Genomic DNA, 23,291 nt, shown 5'->3' with positions numbered 1-23,291 from the left:
CGGTGATGTGGCTACGCAGTGGGTATACTAAAGATAAAAGTTTTGTTCTATTTAACGACACCACTAGAGAACGTTGATTTATATTAACCATCGGCTAATGGGCGTGTATTGCAACTGTTGCTCTTGTCAAGGATGACAAAGCAAATGGGCGCGTGCTGGTGTACATAAGGTAAGGTATGGTTTATTGGCATGATGGCCTCATCCAAACCCTATCACTTCCATTGAAGTAAACCGCTATACCATTATTATTATTATACAAGGCCTGTTCCACAGCACTAATTGGCAACGCAACTCGCCGAAATCAACACACAGAACGTGCTGGTGGACTTGCTAGGCTATATTCTAACAAAAGGTTTGGCTTCCATAACATGAATCGTCGGTTTCCTTTGCACAGCTATTACTATAGTATAAATAACTCTACAGAAAACTGGCTGAAAACAAGACATTGGTGTATGAAATTTATCTATCGCAACAAGGAAGAAAACGATTTATTTAACGATGCACTCAACACATTTTATTTACGGTTATATGGCGTCGGACATAATATGGTTAAGGACCACCAAGATATTGAGGGAGGAAACCCGCTATCGCCACGTCATGGGCTACTCTTTTCAATTACCAGCAAGGGATCTTTTATATACACCATCCCATACACAGAATAGCACATACCACGACCTTTGATGTACCAGTCGTGGTGCACTGGCTGAAGCGAGAAATAGCCACTGACGGGGATCGATCCCAAACCGACCGCGCATCAAGCGAGCGTTTTACCAATGGGCTATGTCTCGGCCCTATCGCAACAAGACTAGGAGCAAACAGCTGTAAAACAGTGTTCAACAGGAGCGTCCCCATCTATGTAACGTGTCACGACTTGATCTATCTACAGTTATATGATAAGAGGGACAATTCTTCACACCTCGCCTAGATTATTATTCAATTGTAATTCATATAGATTACTTGGTATATCGTCCATTTAAAACACACCAGATGACAGATACCAAATAAAGTTTGTTTTGTTTAACGACACCACCAGAGCACATTGATTTATTAATCATCGGTTATTGGATGTCAAACATTTGGTCATTCTGCACGTAGTCATCAGATAAAACCCGCTACATTTTTCCTAATGCAGAAAGTGATCTTTTATATGCACTTTCTCGCAGACAGGAAAGCACATACCACGGCCTTTGTCCACTTGTGGTAAATTGAACAAAAAAAACAAACAAAAGAACGACGATTGTTATTATGTTCTATCATGTATGAGGGGGCGGGACGTAGTCCAGTGGTAAAGCGTTCGCGGTCGGTCTATGATCGATTCCCGTCGGTGGGCCCACTGGGCTATTTCTCGTTCCAGCCAGTGTATTACGTACGACGGAAATATGAGGTCAGGTAACTAGTTGGATGTTTCGTACTAATTGCCAGTGGACAAATATGTTAACTGTGAACGAAAGCAATATAACAACAATAAAAATTGATTTATTGATTTCTCGATAGTCTTATCTACCCCCTGATACACGAAACGTAATATGGCTACAAGGCTCCAATTTCTGTAGGGGGGTGGGGGTGGTGGTGGCTGGTTTTTGCCCGAATTAAACGAAAATGCCCCAATCTGGATTTCAATATTTATTCATACTAGCATTACAACCAAACAGCTATATAGGGTTGGAAACGAATCACTACGCATTTTTATATGAATTACAACAAATGTCGCGGGTAGAATGATAGAAATAAATGGTAAAAAAGTTCTCACGTTAGCACATTTACCCTGAATATCTCTATAATTTTTGCCCGAATTTGATGTTTTGTTCCAGCACTGGGGGGGGGGGGGGGGGGGGGGGGGGGGGGGGGGGGATGCCCTCGCTGTCTCGTGCACTTATGAATGTGTGGTTTTGTCTTAACTCTGCTTTACGTCTACCGTCTTTTCAGTGTCCGTGTTGTGTCCTGTGACAGCATTCCGTCCTGCTTCCAATTCTTCAGTACTAGCGGTCTCTTGTCTCTTCGATACCAGCCGTGTTTTTAAAGGGACTTCTCCCTCGAAATACTTTGTACGATATGTATGTCAACGACTTCCATTTCTTCAATACCCGCGGTATCTTGTCTCTTCGATACCAGCCACTGTTTTTAAAGGGACTTCTCCCTCGAAATACTTTGTACGATATGTATGTCAACTACTTTCAGTTCTTCCATACCCGTGGTATCTTGTCTTTTCGATAACAGCCGTATTTTAAAAGGACTTCTCCCTCGAAATACTTTGTACCATATGTATGTCAACTACGTTCAGTTCTTTGCTTCAAATATTGAAATATGAGCGCTAAGAAGTGCAATTGTTTTCTGAAGCTTTAGAAAAATTTCTGGAGACTGTACTAGCAAGAGCTATAAAACTGTCAGTCATCCTATAGACGGAGTGCGGACTCTGCATCAAGGTCAAGATCCTTTCTCTTGTGCACAAAGCAACTGACAGTGATTCAAGACTGAATACCATCACGACTCTTGTCATACGATACTGAATATGCCAATTGAGAAAATTCGTAATCGCTATGAATGTTACATACTTTTAAACAGTTTATATTGTCTAGATTTATTACTGGTGGGTAAACAAAGACCTTCTTTTTGAGGGTGAAGGAGCGGGATTTAGCTCAGTCGATTGAGTGCTCGCTTGAGGTACTTGCGTCGCAGGATCGAACCACATCGGCGGATCCATTCAGCTTATTGTGCCTTTTCGTTCCAATCAGTGCACCACAACTGGTCAAAGGCTGTGGTATGTACATTCTTGTCTGTGGGGAAAGTGCATATAAAAGATCCCTTGCAGCATTAGAAAAACAATGTAGCGGGTTTTCTCTGATGACTACATGTCAGAATTACCAAATGTTTGACATCCGGTAGCCGATGATTAATTAATCAATGTGCTCTAGTTGTGTCGTTAAACAAAACAAACTTTAAACAAACTTTTTTTTTAGGGTGAAGTCCCTTTAATGATGTCAATACCCGGGGTCTGTCGTGTTTTGAATGACAGCATCCTGGCGTGAGCTCAATGTCAGCGTTCTTGGCATTCGTTGTTCTTTTGTCTTTGCAAGTTGGTCTCGTTACACACCAATATGTCTATACTAGTTGGCTCACGATTTCAGTTAGTGAAACCGGAAGTTCCGCTGAACCGACATCAGCTTATTAATCACAGAGTACTTCACACCAAATCACTTCCCATTGAGGTTAACACGGCCAACCATTGAATTAACCCACATACGCATTATACATATGAATACAGCTGCAATTTGCATTTGACTGTATTGAGAAGAAAAAGAAACGTATTACATGGTATTCCAGTAAGTAATGAATGTTTTTACCAGCAACCTACAGTTTAACTCACAATTGACCATTATATTGTTCCCTTTGTTGGCACAACACATATAAATAGGATTTCACTTTACATTAATCTTAATGAAAACCACACATTCAATTATTACTGCATTCTACTAGTTTCAACTGCTAGTATGATTTGCGTTACAAATATGAACTAAATAAAAAGATATATATACGAATTTATTATTATTAGATATTAATAATAGTCACACACTACTAATAAAAAAAAAAAATTGTTTTGTTTAACGACACCACTAGAACACATTGATTAATTAATCATCGGCTATTGGATGTCAAACATTTGGTAATTATGACTCGTAGTCATCAGAGGAAACCCGCTACATTTTTCCTAATGCGGCAAGGGATTTTTTATATGCACTTTTCCACAGACAGGAAAGCACATACCACGACCTTTGTCCAGTTGTGGTGCACTGATTGGAATGAAGAAAAAACAATCAGCTGAATGGATACACTGAGGTGGTTCGATCCTGCGACGCAATCACCTCAAGCGAGCACTCAACCGGCTGAGCTAAACCCCGCTACTAATCAAGATGAGATGCCATGTTTGTTTTATAAATCTGTATCTCGAACAATATTAATCGGTGGACAGAACGTAATTTTCCGAACTTAGCGCAGCAGAATATAAGTGTTTTGATCAGCCATGGAACATCGGTTAAATTTGGATATATACATTGGCTGCAAAACAACAACAACAAAAGGTATCGATCTAACCTATCGCATCTCAGGTGAGCCATCTACTCAGCTACTAGATGGAAAGAAAGAAAGAAAGAAAGAATGAAAGACAGAATTATAGAAAGAAAGAAATATACAAAGAAAGACAGAAATATACAAATAAATATATATAGAAAGAAAGAATGAAATATAGACGCATTCGAAACTTTTTATTACACATACATTATATCGGACATATGATTAAGTACAACCGAACCATGTGAGAGGAAACTGTTGCTGTATGGGTATGGGTACTCCTTTAACGTGACCCTGTCCATCTCGAGCTCGACCTCTGACTTCACCGGTGATGATGATGATGATGATAACTAGTTTAACGTGCCTAGGGTTTCGAACACGCCCATCCCGAGTCCGACCTCCGATAAGATCGGTGGCCTGACTCGGGATGGAGGGGGGGGGGGCGGGGGGGGGGTGGAAAATGGGCAGAATTTTGAAAATAGCAATTAGTAAAAAAGTTAATAGAATAAATAAAAAAAATAAAAAGGTTACAAGCCAAAAATAAAAAGAATTGACTGCTGGGCCGAATATTTATATAATTTGGAGCATTTTAGAAGGACAGTCCAAAATTAAATAAGAGAAAGAAGAGAGGATCGGACTATTTAATAATATTTAAAAAAAGAAGTAATTTCGACATAAAATTTTGAACGCAGATCTAAAAGTTTAAAGTCCGATCGATATGTCCACGCGAGTGGCCTCGTTAAGGCCGTTTGGGTGCACAGCTTAAAGGGACGAGATGGGTTGCATCCCGTCAAGAAAACCCCTAGATTGACAGTCGATAGACGTTGAAGGTGTAGTGCTGTGCTGAAATACAGATCTTGAGAAGTCGGATCCGTCTGAACGAGAGAGAGTATCAGACTAGGGTATAGTCCAGTCGTCATGGTTTGGTATAGTGGTGCGGACGGGCCCGACTCCGGAGGATACGAGATGGTATCACTATAAAGCAAGGTAAAGTCTAGAAAAAGAGTAGTAGGGGCCGACCCCACTTCCTATTTCTTCTTAGAGTGGGGCGGTCAATCTTCCAGTGCTGCTAGGACAGGCTCGGACATGTAGAGACTAAACGCGAACAACCGTGGCGTTCTGCAGAATGGCCGTCATACGAGTCACGAAAAATACCAAGTCACCGGTGACCGATCCAGAGACGGGAGTTATGTAACTGTGACCGATTGGCAGCAAGGAGTATTTTATATGCACTCTACCATAGACAGGGTAGTACACATCATGGTATTTGTTACGCCACATGTATAGCATTACGAAAGTCTTCCTAAACAAAACAACAAAACAGAAGCAACCGCCATATCAAGTGGATTACATCTGAATGCTTTTCAGGCCAAATGTATAAAAATGAAACACCAAAAAAAAATACCGATGTTTGTCAATTCAAGATCATGGTGGATGAAGAGGAGACTCAGAGAATATCGCACCATTTAGCTAACTTTGGTTTCAACACTTATTTTAAAGGGGCAGTTTTAAAGTTGCATAATAACCCAAAATATCAATAAACAACGATGCTACACGACGGCTTGCCCGACCTCTTTTCTTGTTGACAGACCGCCCATATTGCACAAATCACCAAAATGATTTTTTGACCAAACCGGGAAATTGTTTTAGTTTGCCTTTAAACTTAACCTGACATGTACTTTATTATTATCACTGATGTTACATTTACCTCCCCCTTCGGCCTATGGACTCGGACACTGGCTACGAAAGAGGTTGGGCCCAATGTGGATGTGCCTGGATTTGTTTTGAGGAAAGGTCGCGTAAAAAGATTGAGCGAGCAAGCAAGCAAGCAGTGTCTAGGGTTTACTACGCCGTACCCTACACACCATCAGATTCTGTGCTTACCTCGTGTAAGCAGTATACAGTGTCAAGCGATGTAGCAGGTTTGTTGCTGGGGAGGACTTCCAATTAGCGAGTCTAATTAGTCACACGTATCACATTTCTCCTCTACACACATAAGCACTGGTTCAAACCGACTTCCTGGTGTTTATTTATTAGCTAGGTGCTATCGCGCATATAATGCAAGTAGAAGGTGTGGCTATAATGAACTTATAGCACAACGTAGGTTTTTTCATTCAACTGAACCTGCAGCCTATGGCAAGACATTAAAGACATTTACACATTTCACACTAAATTGTGGAGTTTCCTTTTAACTTTACTCACATAAAATTAGGCGTTGTTGGAATAATAATAATACATTAGTCATTCAAGGCATTACTAGTATAATAGTTGTATTAAACAGATATCATATTACGTAATATATACATTTTCTGTAATGAACTGGGACCAATTTCACATCGTAAGTCTAGTTTCACACAATAACGTAAATTCATTTAACTACAAAACTAATTTAGTTTGAAATGCATATTTCTTCTTTTTGTACGTCCTAACAATGCTACATCCTCCGTCATGGTGTTATTTTCTGCGTAAAGTGCATGGCAACCACATGTGAATGTTCCACAGATGTAACTGCTAGTCGTAAACGTAAACTAACGATGTTTGGTGATATTGGCTCCTGTCCTAGAAATACAATTGGAATGTTTCAGTGGATCCAGCATTGGTTTGTGTTTGACTTGGAGACTAATACCCAATGTGGGGCAAAATAGGTTTTTTTTTTAACGACACCACTAGAGCACATTGATTTATTAATCATCGGCTATTGGATGTCAAACATATGGCCATTTTTGACACAGTCATAGAGAGGAAACCCGCTACATTTTTCCATTAGTAGGAAGTATCTTTTATATGCACCATCCCACAGACAGAATAGTACATACCACGGCCTTTGATATGCCAGTCGTAGTGCACTGGTTGGAAAGAGAAATAGCCCAATGTGGCAACCGACGAGGATCGATCCTAGACCGACCGAGCATCAGGCGTGCACTTTTCCACTCGGCTACGTCCGGCCCCACCTAATGTTGAAGTTTAAACTGGATGATGACGAAAATTCATTACTGTGAATAGGGAAAGAAAAAGAAAGGAATGTAAATGTAATGTCAAGACACTTTCATACTACAGCTAGTCGGTGTTTATCACATGGTTTTTGCGACATCTGTTGCCAATCAGTGCCCCACGATTGGTATATCAAAGACCGTGGTACTGCCCTATATGTAGTAAACTGCATATAGAAAATATCTTGCTTATGGTGGAAAACTGTGTCACTTTTAACAAATGTTTGATTAACTACTCAATTTGCTTTTATGTAAACGACAATACTGGTTGGAAGGGAGAAGAAAATACACCGTGCCTTTGTCGAGCACTTTAACCACTAAGCTGGATGTTGCTTTTCAAGACACACTAACTGGCCAAATATTCGTCCAGCACTCGTAGATAATGCAGTCTGCTACTGGTGACTAACTGTTAATAGCAAAATTAGTTTTACAAAATGTCTTCCATGTAGGCTGACAAGCTTCAAAACTCCTGTCCCTGTTCAAAGTCTATTATGGAACTTTTCAGACACTGAAACATCTATAACAATCTATAGAAGGAACCTTTTAAAACAGTCCACTGCCAGTTAAAGGACACTTCAAATGTTCTATCTGTATAAACATGTCTCTACTAGAATCTTAAACTGTGGTCTTAAGCCTGTGTTATAACGTTAAGTAGCAACCAAAAAGTTAAAGTTTCTTTTGTTTAACGACACCATTAGAGCACATTGATTTATTAATCATCGGCTATTGGATGTCAAACATTTGGTAATTCTGACACATAGTCTCAGAGAGAAACCCCGCTACATGATTCCATTAGTAGTAAGGGATCTTATATGTGCACCATCCCACAGCCAGGATAGCACATACCACGGCTATATACCAGTCATGGCTAGAACGAGAAATAGCCCAAACCGACCGCACATCAACCGATCGCTTTACAGCGGGGCTACATCCACGCCAAACAGACAAAGAAACCCACAGAAGTGGTATCTTTACGCGGTTAAACACATTATAATCTATAACCTAATTCCCTGCACTGGCAATTTTGCGATCTTGCAATACAATGCAAAATGACTTCAACGGACGATGTAAAATTGTTCAAGAGAGCTTAAGGGAGCTATGTGAATTAAGCCACTGGTGGTTAAATATGGTGAATATTTTTGATTTGTATACTCTTCCCCACCCCCACCCTATTGTTTTGTGTTTTAATTATCATACACTGTTTCGTTTAACATATTGTTAAACACGTGGTTTAGATAGTGATAAGAAACTCGCATTTGGTTAGAATGTACTCTTGAAAATTTCATTTAGAAATCATGTGATCAAAACGGGCCATATTGTCTACTGACCTTAACTTAATTTTATTACATTTGGTGAAACGACTTTCATTTACGGTTTACGAACAGTTTATTTGGGAAGACACTTTATCTTCCGTCTTCAATAAACGTTTTTCGGTCACCACCAGTGTTTATACGATATGTCAGCCGCAATTAGTTTTATTTCTCAACCTTACAAACACACAAGGGAATAGCATTTCACATTTGTCTATCCTCACAATGGATGGCCGCTCTGGTATATGTCAGGTCGTTTATCCGAGCCGGGGCGTGTTTAATTACAACTGCGTCCATCGAGTCTTATCGTGTAAACTATTTCTGTAAAGTCATGGGTGAACTTGTTGAAGTTATTTTGTTATTGGCTTCCCGATTTGAAAGTTTTTTCTGCTGGTAGTCCTAGGGCTAGGGTTAAGAACAATGTTAATGTTTGCAGGAAAGAGAACAAATTAGGAACGTGAGCCAGAGCGGAATGTAGCTAATGGTGTAATAATGCTTACATTAAAGGTCCTGTGTGATGCATTATCGGTTGGTCAGCAGCAAATCCAAAGGGACGGGGTAGGGCGTTTAGCCCCCCCCCCCCCCACCCACACACACACATACTTTAATAGCCCGAGTACTATGACTGTAAGAGAGCTAGATGGACATTTGGACGGTCTAGCTGTCTTACAGTCAGAGTACTCGGGATAACACTTTACATGCCAAGTACAAAAATGAAACTCGGACCAAACACGTGGCCCTTCATTGATGGATGCACATAGTACAATAAAACATTCTCAAGTGTGCTTGGTATTCTGTCTTTGTAGGTTTTGCAGGTCGTATAACACCTGTTGTAATTTGACACTTGCTTTTTAAACTTAATCCCCCGACCTCAAAATCCTAGATTCGTCCCTACGGGTGTAGCCTGTGTGCCAGCAGCTGATTTCCTCTTTCACTTGTTGTGTTAACCATGTGTCGGAATAACAATAATGATGAATACCAAATAACATTAATTAAAACAAATTCCATTCCTTTCTTTTTTTACAACTGATCAGACGGGACTAGAATCGCCCCTGTAGGAGTAGTTGCTTTGCTTTCCCCTAACAGTATGGAAATAACCCATATTATGATACTAATAAGTAGGTCGTAATTTCAAAAAATTGCCATTCACTTTTCTTTATTTTTCTCTGCAACTGATCGGACGGACGGACGGACGTAGAGTACAGCAATATTCAGCTTCTGGTGTTTGGAACTGGCCGCCGGTCCTTTTGTTAAATATAACGAACATACGAGTGTTTGTTTTGTAAAATGATGGTCCTGAAGTCCTGGCCTGTGAACGACGTGTCGTAACCAAAAGACACGTCTTAATTGAGGATGGAAAGAAGAAAGACCTTGGCCAACAGGTTCGTATTGATGGATGGTATATCGATTATCGATTGCCTTTAATCAAAAAACCGATTTTGGTAACGCATGTTAATATGCAAGCTACAAACGTTGGGACAAAGAACCAATGATTTTTGTCACTAAGAGTAAGAATGCAAACAAGTGTACCTCACGGACTGTTATATTAACGGGCTGTGGTATGTGGTTGTCCTGTCTGGGAAGTGCATATAAATATATCGTGCTATATCAAGAAAATGTGCGGGTTTGCCTCCTCTAGACTATGTCAGAAGTTATTAATGTTTTGATAGTCCAGGTAGTCGATGGATTCAATACGGTGAGGCTATATGTATCGGTAAACCATGCCGAACTTTAACTAAGACCGCAAAGTGAATATATCACTACTGTCAAGAGAGAGAAGTAGAGCGAGAGAAGAGAGAGAGGGGAGGGAGGGCGTTGGAAAAGAATATAGAGAGAGCACAGGATAAGGAGAGGGATAGAGAGGGGGGATAGGGGAAGAAGAGAGAGAGAGAGAGAGAGTAAGAGGTAGGGGGAGAGGGGCAAGGGGAGAAGAGAGAGAGAGAGAGAGGAAGATAGAGAGTAGAGTGGAGACGAGAGAGGAGAGAGAGAGAGGAAGTGGAGGGGCCAGAGGTGAGAATATGGAAGAGAGAGCGAGAGAGAGAGGAGGAGAGAAGAGAGAGAGGAGAGAGAGCGAGCGAGGGAGCGAACCATGGGGAAGAGATAGCAGAGAGAGAAGGGGGAAGAGAGTGGAGAGAGAGGACGAGCCGAGAGAGAGAGAGAGAGGAGAAGAGGGAGGAGGAGAGTAGAGAGAGAGAGAAGATGGGGGAGACGGGGAAGAGAGATAGAGAGAGGTTGAAAGCAGGGGGAAGAGAGTCAGAGGGTTGGGAAGAGGAGAGAGAGAGAGAAGGCGAGAGAGAGAGAGAGGGGGGGGAGGGGCATAGGGGAGAGAGGAGAGAGATAGTAGGGGGAGGGGAGGGGAGAAGAGAGCGAGAGCGAGAGATGAGAGGAGAGCGAGAGAGGGAAGGGGGGACAACGGGGAAGAGTATGAGAAGAGAGGGGGAAGAGATATAGAGGGGGAGTAGGGGGAAAGCGAGGGAGAGAGAGGAGAAGAGAGAGAGAGGGAGAGAGAGAGAGATAGAGAGAGGAGAGCTAGAGAGGGAAGAGCGAGAGGCTGAGAGTGGAGAAGGGGGAAGAGCGGATGAGAGAGTAACGCCGGCGGAAGAGAGGGAGGAGGAGGAGGGGGTGAGACGGTGAAGATAGAGAGAGAGAGGGGCGGAAGAGGGGGAATAGGAGTAGGGGGGGGGAGAGAGGGGAAGGGAGAGGGGAGAAAGAGAGAGAAAGGGAGAAGTGAGATCGAGAGAAGAAGGGGGGGGGGAGGGGGAAGAGGGAGAAGGGAGAGAAAAGAAAACAGGAATGGAAAAATAGGAGGGAGGAGAGAGGGGAGAAGGCTGAGAGAGGAGAGGTGGGAAAAAAAATGTAGGAGAGAGGAGGGAAAGGAGAAGGGGAGGAGCGAGAAGATTTTTGTTTGAGGGTTAAACGAGACCAAAGGGAGAGCATTAGAGCACAAGAGATTTATTAATCATAGGTTACTAACTGGAGGGAAAACCATTTGGGGAATGAGAACTTTGGGAAAAAAGAAGATTATATTCCTCTAGAGGGGAAGACCCTGCTAAAGATTTTTCCGATTAAAAGAAGAGGGCATGACATGAAGATGTTAACGAACTAGTTACGATTACATGTATAGCTTTAATATGTTCGATGTATTGGTTTTTCACAAATATTTATTGGAGTAACAGGTATCCAGTGACGGTGGTCGATCCTACGACCTCTCGCTCGTCAGGCGAACACTATAACATCATCTCAATTTCAGTCGCTGCGTTTTACCGTAAAACCCTGCCAGTTTACCGTAAAACACTGCCATTTTACCGTAAAACCCTGCCAGTTTAATTAACACGCGGTGTGTAAGTTACGGACTACGGTCATGTTTGTGAGCTGCGACCACATTATTTTCACGCCGGTGACCAGTGGCCCCCGTGGTTTATCATCATCCCATGGTGTCACTTCTAGTCAACAAGAGTCAACGGAGCATCCATTCGCATTCCAGCAGAAAGCCCACATTACATAGCCTCGAGCTATCGGCAGTGAAACCATCTGGCGTATATTATATAGCAGTATGTAACATTTAATGACTCGGCTCCTTTGTGTGTAGCTAAATGACTAAACGTACACAGTAGTGGCTTTCGGCAACAGGTGTGCTCCGAAAACACGTATTCCGATCCTACACAAATATTATGCAACATGATAATACACGCACACACCCTCTCTCTCTAACAAATGAGGGGGCTATATGATGCCCAGACGCAGATTCCGGAGGGTGTGGTCAAGGGGAGATAGGACACTGCCTCATTATTTTATAGTGCATTCGCCGCTAATATACAATGTCCATTTAATTACACGTAGACACACACCCTTGCAAAAGGTCCTGGGTCCGCGCCTGGTGCCGTCCAAACACTGCGAGAGACGGCTACAATGGTGCACTGGTCAAGCTACTACTGGTAGTGTTAGATTTAAGGGATTTTTCATTTGAACTTATGTTCGTGCTTATAGACAGATAAGGTTCAAACTCGCTGTCCAGGGTACACACCTCAGCTATCTGGGCTGTCTGCCCAGGTCAGTGGGTTAGTTGTTAGTTGTTAGTGAGAGAGAAGAGGGTGTAGTGGTCTTAAACCTACCCACTGAGTCGTTAAAACTCACTCTGGGTGGGAGCCGGTACCGGGCTGCGAACCCAGTACCTACCAGCCTTATGTCCGATGGCTGAACTACGATGGCATGGAGAACGATTTTATGGGACTTTGCTACCTTTCTCAGTTGAGGAGTTAGAATATTACAGCGACTTTCTCTCTCTCACTAACCACAACGGTAATGCCCCTGAAAAAACGTTAGTTTGTTTTGTTTAACGACACCACTAGAACACATTGATTAATTAATCATCGGCTATTGGATGTCAAACATTTGGTAATTCTGACACATAGTCGTCAGAGGAAACCCGTTATATTTTCCCTAATGCAGGAAGGGATCTTTTATATGCACTTTCCCACAGACCCAAAAAAGCAAATACCACGCCTTTGACCAGTTGTGTTGCACTGGCTGGAACGAGAAAAAACAAACAAATCAGTTGAATGGATCCATCGAGGTGGGTCGATCCCGCGACGCATGCACCTCAATCGAGCACTCGTCGTGGTTGACAACCCTCGAAGGACTCGAAACAGCGGAAAGCAAAACGCAGTACTTGTTTAGACCTAGCATGTGAAATAGAAATCGACCTGCTAAAGCCACCAAAATGTAACAGGCGATTTTTAGAGACAGATATACTGATTGACAATACATTAGTCTTTAAAATACTATTGGTAACGACAGTATGATCAGTCCACATGCGTCGAGGTTTAGAGGTGCATACTCTATTAAATCTTTATGGCGGGACCAAAGAATTAGGTCGAGAGATCGAATTTATCGAGTTTTCGAAGTTTGAGTTTTTAAAGGCCGTCATTACTAGTTTGTATAGCAACTTGGCCGGGACCGTCGCTTTTAATCGAGATCGAAATGTTCGAGAGATCGAAGGTGGAGTTATCGAAGTTTGACTGTATGTGCAATTATCTGATCTGCTATTTATTCCGTGAATCTGTTATAATTTAATTCCATAATGCTCTAAAGTATATCTCATAGGTCCTAATTGTTGATACACAAACCCTCCTGTCACCTCATGCTATCTAATTTCCAGCAGGACATATTTGTTTCTCAGCAGGATATATTTCTTTGCCTTATTTAACTTCCTACTTCAAGGCCTGACATGACATTTGTAACTATCACTGTTACCGCATTAGTCTAGAAGTATCTTTGTTTAACGGCACCCCAGAGGATTGTTTTATCATCAGACGCCATGCGGTAAAAACGTGGTAATTGTAACACATAGTTGAGAGGATAAGAGAAAGGTTCCGCAGCCTAGACAACTCGTTAGAGTTAGTAACCAGACTCCAATTTAACATAACATCGCCAGATTAGTTTTGTACATAAACGTAAATGTACGACTAAACTACAATTCGTATTACTATTAACAGTAACTATTGTATAGTTTGAAGTACATTTATTTCAATTTCGTTTGGCCTTACAGTGCAATGTTCTACGTGAAATAGATGCCAAAACACATGCATAGGTGTACGGGCTCTCATTTGTGAATGCCCGAATGTGAATAACAAAACTTATTCATATTATATTAGCATTACTACGAAACAGCTATATAGGCTTGCAAACTAATCACTAAACAGGTCTCAGGTTAGCACATATTGCCGGAATATGATCAAGTTTTGCCAGAATTTGAGGTTTTGCTTCAGCACTAGGGGAGCAGGTGCCAAATGTCTTGTACGAACACGTAAACGTACGACCGGTAAAACCGCTAGTTACAGACGTACACTTACGATAGTTTGTGATATTCGTACCAGACGTCTCGTATTTGTCACTGATAGACGTTTTGATATATATATTAGTCTCGGAACATGACAGCGATTGAGGGGGACTATACAATATCCTACTTTGATTTTCAACTTAGGGAGAAGCCAATGCAGCATAGATCTCCAGAATTAGGGGCAGTACCCCTCTGGTTACTCTCAACACCACCATCATTTCCGACGCCTATGATCACTTCGCTTGTTCGATGTGAACACATATCTTGCCATCCCAATTTACCTTATAATACAAATCGCAGAATCCGCCTCGTCGGAGATGAACTACCAGCACTGCAGGAGGTAGTTTGAAAAGAGAACTCTTCTTAAATAATAGAAAAGAAACAGAAAGGCGATGATAAATTACTCGAACAGGGCAAAAAAGGTTAAGTGCAGTGATTTGCTTAAGTCTGACGCACGATTGTTTTTTTACGATTCGGCCAAGTTCCAATAAATCTTCCCCAGAACCGTTTATTATCGACTGTAGACCAAAGTAAAAGTTCTTATTGAACACTAATCAGAATAGTAGCACTTTACCGCATTCCTGGAACTAAAGATCACAGTGACTGTTCTGCCTGTAAGTATAATTAAGCAATATCCACATATGAGGTGAAATTAAAAAAGTTTATGTAGTTTAACGACACCATTAGAGCACATTGATTTATTAATCATCGGCTACTGGATATTAAACACTGGGTAATTTGACATATAGTCGCAGAGAAAACACCCGCTACATTTGTTTCATTAGTAGCAAGAGGTCTTTTATATGCACCATCCTTCTTCTTCTTCTGTGTTCAAGCTATAGTTGATCATGCTTTAGATTTGGAGTCCGGTTGTGGTGATAAAAAACGCTGTCTCCGTCAAATCGTCTTTGGAACCCCAAAGCTTGACAGCCAGTGTTTGCACCATCCAACAAACAGGATAGCATATACCATGGCCTTTGATAAACCAGTCGTGGTGCACTGGCTGGAACAAGAAATAGCTCAATGGGCCCACCGACGGGAGTCGACCCTAGACCGACCGTGCATCAAGCGAGCACTTTACCACTGGGCTACGTCCCTCCCCTCTAAGGTGAAAGACTGTACATCATAAACAATAGATCATGGGTCGAACTTAAGACTTACATGGCCCGAATAATCTGTATAACTCTCATTGCGTGCGAGTAAGAGGAATAGTCGTACCTTTATACGCACCATCCATCAGACAGGGTAGTACATACCACGGTATTTGATATACCAGTCGTGGTGCACTGGCTGGAACGAGAAATAGCCCAATGGGCCCACCGACGGGGATCGATCCCAGACCGACCGCACAACGAGCGAGCGCTGTACCACTGGGCATCAACGAACGAAGACTATAAATAAAACATAAATATGTTGAAAATGACGATGGTTATTACTATCATCATGACCAAGGAATGAGGGGAAGTAGATGATTATTATGGGGAAGAAGAAAAGGAGAAGATGATGAAGAAGAAATGCAACAGAAAAAAAATCTGTTTACCAACTAGGCCAGCAATTGTTCAGCGATGGCACTACAGTGTGAAGGACAAGTGGAGTTTAGATTTTCTTTCTTTCGCTTGGGGTCGTGGTGATATTTTCTCCCAGGGCGACAGGCGAACCTGTTCCATTAAATATTTACTGTGCCATATTTAACCAAAGTGTTAAAACTTTCATAATCATAAACCAGAGTAACCATGTATACTATAATCATTGAAGAAAGTTATAAATATACATGACATTACATACCACAGTCTTATGTCCTGGAGTGCTTATTCAAAAGGGGAATAAGGTCACAAGCTTACTGAGTAACTGATTAAATAGGGAAGGAAAGAACGGTTATAATATGACGTCGGACATTGGTTAAGGACCATACAGATGACGCCCACTGCTGCACCTCTATAGGCTATTCTTTTCAATTTGCAGCAGTTGATATTTTATAGGCATCATCTCACGGCCTTGTTTTCACACTAGTTTATGGAGCACTGGCTGGAATGAGAAATAGCCCAATGGACCCACAGCCGGTGATCGACCCTAGATCTGTCGCGCATCAGGCGAACACATGTACCACTGGGTTAGAGAGAGGAGAAAAAAAGAACTGTGTCGTCCTTATAAATAACAAATTCTTTACAAAGACTCAGAATGGTAGCCACGATCGTATACGCTGTATAGCACCAGCTGTGTGTGGAGGTCAACAAAATAGTCAGTTTGGTCTATTATATATCGGTGTCGCTTATAACCACAAGAATGCAATACGCTGCAAAAAAACAACAAAAAAAAACAAACGATTAAGCCGATGTTCATTCAGATCTGAAATAAATTCAATCGATCTATCACAGAAATAATGATACATTACCATATAGAATAGTATATATAATAACAGTAGAGAAGTATTTCAAAACTTACATTGTGCTGAAATTCAATACTTCAGTGGCATGGGTAACGACGCGTGGTAAAATATAATTTGAACCAGAATATATATTCATTATTTGTGACAGAGAGATCACGAGTCTGTAGGTTGTGGATACTAAGTCCAAACTCCACGTATAACAAAGACAGAAGAAGACGGGTGTGGGTACGCTGTTCAGAACGTGTTAAGTTTTAAAGCGATAATGCAAGGTGTGAAGTGAATCAATTATATATTTGTTGAAACTTTAATATGAAAAAGAAAAAATCCCCTGCAATACGCAAAACTAACTAGTACATTTCAAACAGTGTCTATGACATACTAAGTTCAGAAATGCAATTTAAATGGTATAGAAGAAAAAATTATGATAGCAAAATATTTATTTTTTAAATTTAATTAAAACCTTTATTCTTGAAAATATGCAAATTTCAGGTGAATTTAAGCGTTCAATCCATTATTATTTTTAAATACAATATCACATGACCATCCATGCATGTACACCATAACCGTCAACAAGGGTTTCAGTTTACATTAATGAAGACACATTTCAAAGTCTTGAACAAAGGATCATAGGGTCTGATCCGTGCCGTACTTACAGTGGAGGCTTTATTGGGTGAGGCAGGGATATAAAGCAGCTATCCCAATCTTCATCCAATTATTCTTCCAACAACTTTTAAAATAAATTATTTCATTTCAACAGATCCAAGTAAATAAAAATACAGTGGAAAATGACACCTCTTGTAGATGTTTGTCACTCCCCCACCCCCAAAGATCTCCATCTTCGGTAAAGTTTGTTTAAGTTTGTTTTGGTTAACGATATCACCAGAGCACATTGATTTATTAATCATCAGCTATTGGATGTCAAACATTTGGTAATTTTGACATATAGTCTTAGAGAGAAAACCCACTACATTTTTCTTTTAATTAGTAGCAAGGGATCTTTTATATGCCCTATCCTAGAGACAGGATATCACATACCACGGCCTTTGATATACCAGTCGTGGTGCACCAATGAGTCGACCGACGTGGATCGATCCCAGACCGACCGCGCATCTCCATCTTCAGTAACACCGCCTAACGAACTGCACCCAGCTGAATGACCCTAACCCTTATGTGCTTATAAGATTAATCTGTTGGAGACTTGAAACGTTTGTCCAGCGTGTATGCTACAATGACGCGGTATCCAGTCATGCGTACAAGCTAAATAGTCCAACTTCTGTACAAACAAAATACTATTTCTGTACGCACTAACAAAATATCATGATGCATTGCGACAGTATAAATCTTAGATCAAAAGAAATACAACCACGTAACCAAATGGCAAGTCACTCACCTTGTGGGTTTTTTTTCACCTTCCGTAAAGCATGCATTGGACAAACGCTTTGTTTCCATGGATATATAGCGGGAACAAAGATGTTGAGGTAAACAAAGAATATATGAGAAATACCTGCCCGTACTGTCAGTCTAGAGTAGGGACAGGGGGTATTGGAGACTGCGATAATGAATCATGGGGAATTAAATTTGAATTTACAAAGATTGACACTTACCATGAAGCTTACCATTTTTCCATCCCAGAGATTCGGCAACCATGCACAGCACACACGAAACAAAAACATGAATCAATAACTGCATGGCTGAATATATCCGATTAAATCCTATGAAAAAACATGTCAGTTTTTCTTTTTTGTTGTCCTTTCATATCCAAATAAACTGCAAACTTTATGATCTAGATGCCACTCTAGGAACCGTGTAATTGCGTCTTTGTCTTCCGGCGGCTTCTAAACGTATATGGACTATCTCCGTTATTGTTACTAGCAGACGACATAGAGTATTGTTCCTTTGGCAGACGGAGCCAGCATCTGTATTGTGCTACCCTGCGTAGCGGCGTTCGTTTTGATCGCGTTGTAAAGCGGGCCACGTGGGGATGAGTGGGTCGAGTGTAACATTACGCGCGGAAGGGTCAACGGGCAATTCACAACAACAAAAGTAAAAACTGTCTTTGCAACTGTAAATTGAGACGGTATTGCGTTACGCATACCAGGCTTGACACTAGCTATTTCTTACACACGGTCGGACATTCCTGGCGTGGAACCGTAGATTTTGTGAAACGTAAAACTAGTCGTAAACCAGAGAAACCAACGCGTCAGATTACAGTGGCGGTAGTATTACTGTTATTACGTTTCCCTGGCGGTCGTTCACAAGAATGGCACAGCTTAGTAAGCGACGAATCCAACAGATGGTGCCCGGGTTTTACTGTGGGTGATTAAAAGTGAATAATTAGAAAATGACCACATACGTAATTATAACCAAATGTCACACAATAGGAACGATGATCGAAGCAGAAATAATAGGGTGATTCATTGCCGTGACAAATATGTAGTTCGTCGGTTCGTGTGCGCTTCGTTAACAAAATATTTTTATTTGTAATCGTAAAAATATTTAATTATACATTCTAGTGGCAGGTTGAGTCACGGACTCACGCTGGTCACGCGCAGACACACCGACAGACATCCACGTACGCACGCACGAATAAACACTTAATTCAGTTATTCATACAACTAAAATACTAATAATTTAAAGTGACATGCCCAAGTTTTTAAACACTAAGGTATATTTTTTACTATTAGAGCCGTTTTTGATAACTGAAATCATACTTTACTTGCATTTTATTGTTTAGATTATCCATTTCCGTACATTCGGTACATTTTGGTCATCCTGGTGTTATTAATATCACATAAAGCATTTCTCATATTTTTAAAAACGCACGTGCGTCTGAGAAGTAACAGTTATGGAGTTGAGTTTTAGTCTATTTTACAGGGTATTTTACCATTTCAAAGTCACCGACTCATGTTTCACTCAATTGTAACTTTATCCAAATGTGTTACAGGTTTGTAGATTAACTAAACTTAGTGTTAATTTTCACGGGTTGAAACTAGTGTCTGTCCCTTTAAAGACCCAATAACCTTTACAACAGCCTAATATTGTCATCAACAATAACCTTTACAACAGCCTAATATTGTCATCAACAATAACCTTTACAACAGCCTAATATTGTCATCAACAATAACCTTTACAACAGCCTAATATTGTCATCAACAATAACCTTTACAACAGCCTAATATTGTCATCAACAATAACCTTTACAACAGCCTAATATTGTCATCAACAATTTTTGGTATTTTGCTCTTGAATATCTTGTTTGAATTAACCTCTTTTTTTCCGTTCCGTATGCCTTAGCCTACTTGATGCGCAAGCTACTTTTTGTCACTGAGAATAAAACAAAATAAAATTCAAAATGTTAATCCAAAATTGTGAACTATATATACTGGGGCGTAGCCAGAGAGGGAAAAAAGCCGAGGTAAACCCAGACCTGTAAAATAAATATCAGTGTCATGGGAAAAATAAAATAAATCTGGGGAAATTCCAGACGAGGCAAGCGCCTCGTCTGCCTCATGTTGGCTACGCCATTGATATAGATTTATAAACCATGTAATAAATACAGTTTTACACAACAATAAATATAAATTATTAAGCAGGTAGATAACTATTATGTTTCATAATAAGTGACTTTTAAATATGTACATGTATACGCGGATTTCTCACAGGCAGAAAACAAAACCTTTATGCTTTTTCAGTGACGTCACAGGAAAGAGCCCTCTTAAAAATAATGAAACAGATCCCTCGCCCCCAACCCATACTCATAAACTATAAAGACGTAATTATGTTTCTATGAGGGAAAACATCGCAAAGAGCTTAGATGTTTAGTGGTATAGGAAACCATGTCATGTGGTAGCATTTGCCCCACTTTAAGCTCGGCACTCACAGCAAGGCGTTGCCGAAACTTTCTTGGATTACTGTCAAACACGTCATCAAAACACATGTTATATATTTCTCTACTTCAAATATTTTTTATATAAAGATTGAAGGTGGGTGGGGGAATGCTTTTAGGAAAGAAACATAATTTAACGTTTGTCTAACGCAAAATCAGCATAGTCTTAATCAATTTCTAGATACATTGGTCGAACCTCACTACATTGTTTGGGACGGACTTTAATGGTGAAACTCTCGCCTGAGGTGCGATGGGTCGAACGCCTTTAGTGGATCAATCGGGGTTTTACCACGTGTGTGCGTGTGGTGTGTGCGTGTGGTTTTATTATTATTATTATTATTATTATTATTATTTATTTTTTTATGCTGTTGGTTGTTGTTTGTTTTTGGTTTTTTGATTGGTTTGTTTTTTTTATGGGGGTGTGGGGTGTACATGACTGAATGTGTGTCGCAGTTCCAACACATACCACACGGTATATAGAGAATAACTGGTTACTGTCTTAAGATATCGGCTGTATCATGCGATGGTTAGAAAGGCGGCCGATATCTTAAAACGGTAACCAGTTATTTTATTTATCCTGTGATCTCACATAGTACGATTGTTTTTGTAATGAGTACTAGGTCCGCACGTGTTGAATGCATTGTCGCCTACAATATCTATACTCCAAAATAAAATAGTTCTTAAATAACAATTTATTTCTTCTTTTTACAGTAACAATTGTCTTCCAAACGGCTTTTAAAGCTGAAAATAAAACAATAAGTAACTTTGAACAATACAACATATCTTTGCTGATCTTAAAGGGACATTCCTGAGTTTGCTGCATTGTAAGATGTTTCCGACTAATAAAATATTTCTACGATTAAACTTACATATTAAATATATTTTCTTGTTTAGAATATCAGTGTCTGTATATTCAATGTGTTTCTGGTCGTCTTAATATTTGTAAGAAGCCCAAACTGGATTTTGTCTTCAAATAATTTCGTACGTACGAAAACATATTTTTTAGGAAATAAAATGAAAATTAACCAAGTACAAATATTAGAACGATCAGAAACACTTTTAATATACAGCCATTAATATTCTAAACAAGAAAATATATTTAATATGTAAGTTTAATCGTAGAAATATTTTATTAGTCGATAACATCTTAAAACATTGCAGCGAACTCAGGAATGTCCCTTTAACTAGTTAAAAATCAGTCAGTCGAAATATTATTAAGTGCATTTTAAAGTCGCCATGGCCTAGTTCCAACTCGTGAAATTAGACAGTATGCTTGGTTAATTCAGGGCGACCAACCTAATGGAAATGTTTTTCCGGAATTCGTAAATAAGGCATTCGTAATTCACACGAAACATGTCGTATACCCTCAGGATAATTCGGAATGTTTTCAAATTATTTTTAAATCACTGGCATGATTCTGCAAGTAAGGTTTTGATTGGTGGGCATGAGCTCCAACTGGGTTCTGTTAGATCCACATGTAATAGTGGAGCTAATTTTAATTAGATTGGAAGTTTTACAACTCATCAGCATACATCGAAATACAGAAATTAATATTTTAAACAAGAAAATCTACAGTAATGTCTTATCTTAATTATCAAAAAGGCTCTAATAGTAAAAAATACGCCGTATCGTTTCCAAACTAGGGTCTATCACTTTAATATATATATATATATGTATGTGTGTGTGTGTGTGTCTGTGTGTATGTGTGTGTGTGTGTGTGTGTGTGTGTGTTATATTACACTTACATTAAGGTTAGTTTTAAACAGACATTTCTTCCCTATTACGTTTACAAATGCTGCTTTTTTCCACTGTTTGAAATGGAATATGTATATGCACCTTCCAAGAAACGTGAAAGCACATGCGACGGTCAAGTCCCGTCAGTGGCCAGTAAGTACAAGATAAAATAGAAAATAAGCCAAATGGATCCACAGACAAAGGCTGATGTACCACTGAGCTACATCTCACCACGACGTGTGTGGCTGCAGCGGGTTTCTTCTTTAACGTTTTACACCAGTAGTTCATTTGTTAATGAACTACACCCATCTCTCAGCTTCTGCAGGACATTAAACCAACGATTATATTTTGTAAATATTTCAACGTAACATATTTGATCGGGATTTTTTTCCCTCTCTCTCTCTCTCTCTCCTTTTTTTCTTGAAGTTTCTCAAAACGTGTTAAGTACCGGACGAGGTTTCAGCGGGTAGTTAATGAAACATTGATCTAACACGCGTTTTGGAGCACTCTACTGTTACTGGTCCTTTTAAAATCGTTGACGTAGTTTCAAAACAGCACGTAACCGTTTTTGAACCTGGATTGGTTTCAACATGACACGATCGTTTCGAAACCAGACAAGAACAGGGGCGTATCCAGGGATATTTTACGTGGTGAAAAAAGGAACAGGAACCAACTCGTCAAAAGGGTATTCCAATGGAAATAAATTGAAAGTGAAAAAGAAAGGGACACTTGCATATTTGTTTTTGGGGGGTGAGGGGTGCCTTGGTCCCCGTTTTGGATCCAAAATAATTAATTATAATATTAAGTGAGTGGTTTCATGGTGATGCAGTACCTTTGCAACTTTTTTTTAATGGGCTGGGTACATAATGTATAAGCAAACTCGTTAATAACTAAGTAATAGCATGTTAAAGTAGACTTGCTTATCATTTTAACACTGAGTCCAGTTTACATTTCCGTTAGTAAAAATGTTATACATAAACGCTATTACAGAAAATATCACATATCGGTCAGCTTGAGAAGAAACCGAACTAATATTAACGGGATGCGAGTCCGTAAGAAATATACTATTCACTAAAAGAAT

The 23,291-nt window shown here is 40.1% G+C and overlaps 1 protein-coding gene across 1 annotated transcript in view; it reads right to left on the bottom strand.

Annotated features, from left to right (window-relative positions):
* Positions 1–18,805, bottom strand: part of LOC121381311 — a 75,839-nt gene extending 57,034 nt beyond the window's left edge. The window contains exon 1 of the mRNA XM_041510569.1: positions 18,195–18,805. Coding sequence (XP_041366503.1) covers positions 18,195–18,279 — 85 coding nt within the window. The 5' untranslated portion in view covers positions 18,280–18,805. The remainder of the gene's footprint in view (positions 1–18,194) is intronic.
* Positions 18,806–23,291: the final 4,486 nt, after the last annotated feature.

This window comes from Gigantopelta aegis, chromosome 9, assembly GCF_016097555.1.
Source record: "Gigantopelta aegis isolate Gae_Host chromosome 9, Gae_host_genome, whole genome shotgun sequence".
NCBI lineage: Eukaryota > Metazoa > Mollusca > Gastropoda > Neomphalida > Peltospiridae > Gigantopelta > Gigantopelta aegis.
The sequence above is the reverse complement of the archived record's forward strand: the minus strand, read 5'-3'. Positions and strand labels throughout refer to the sequence as shown.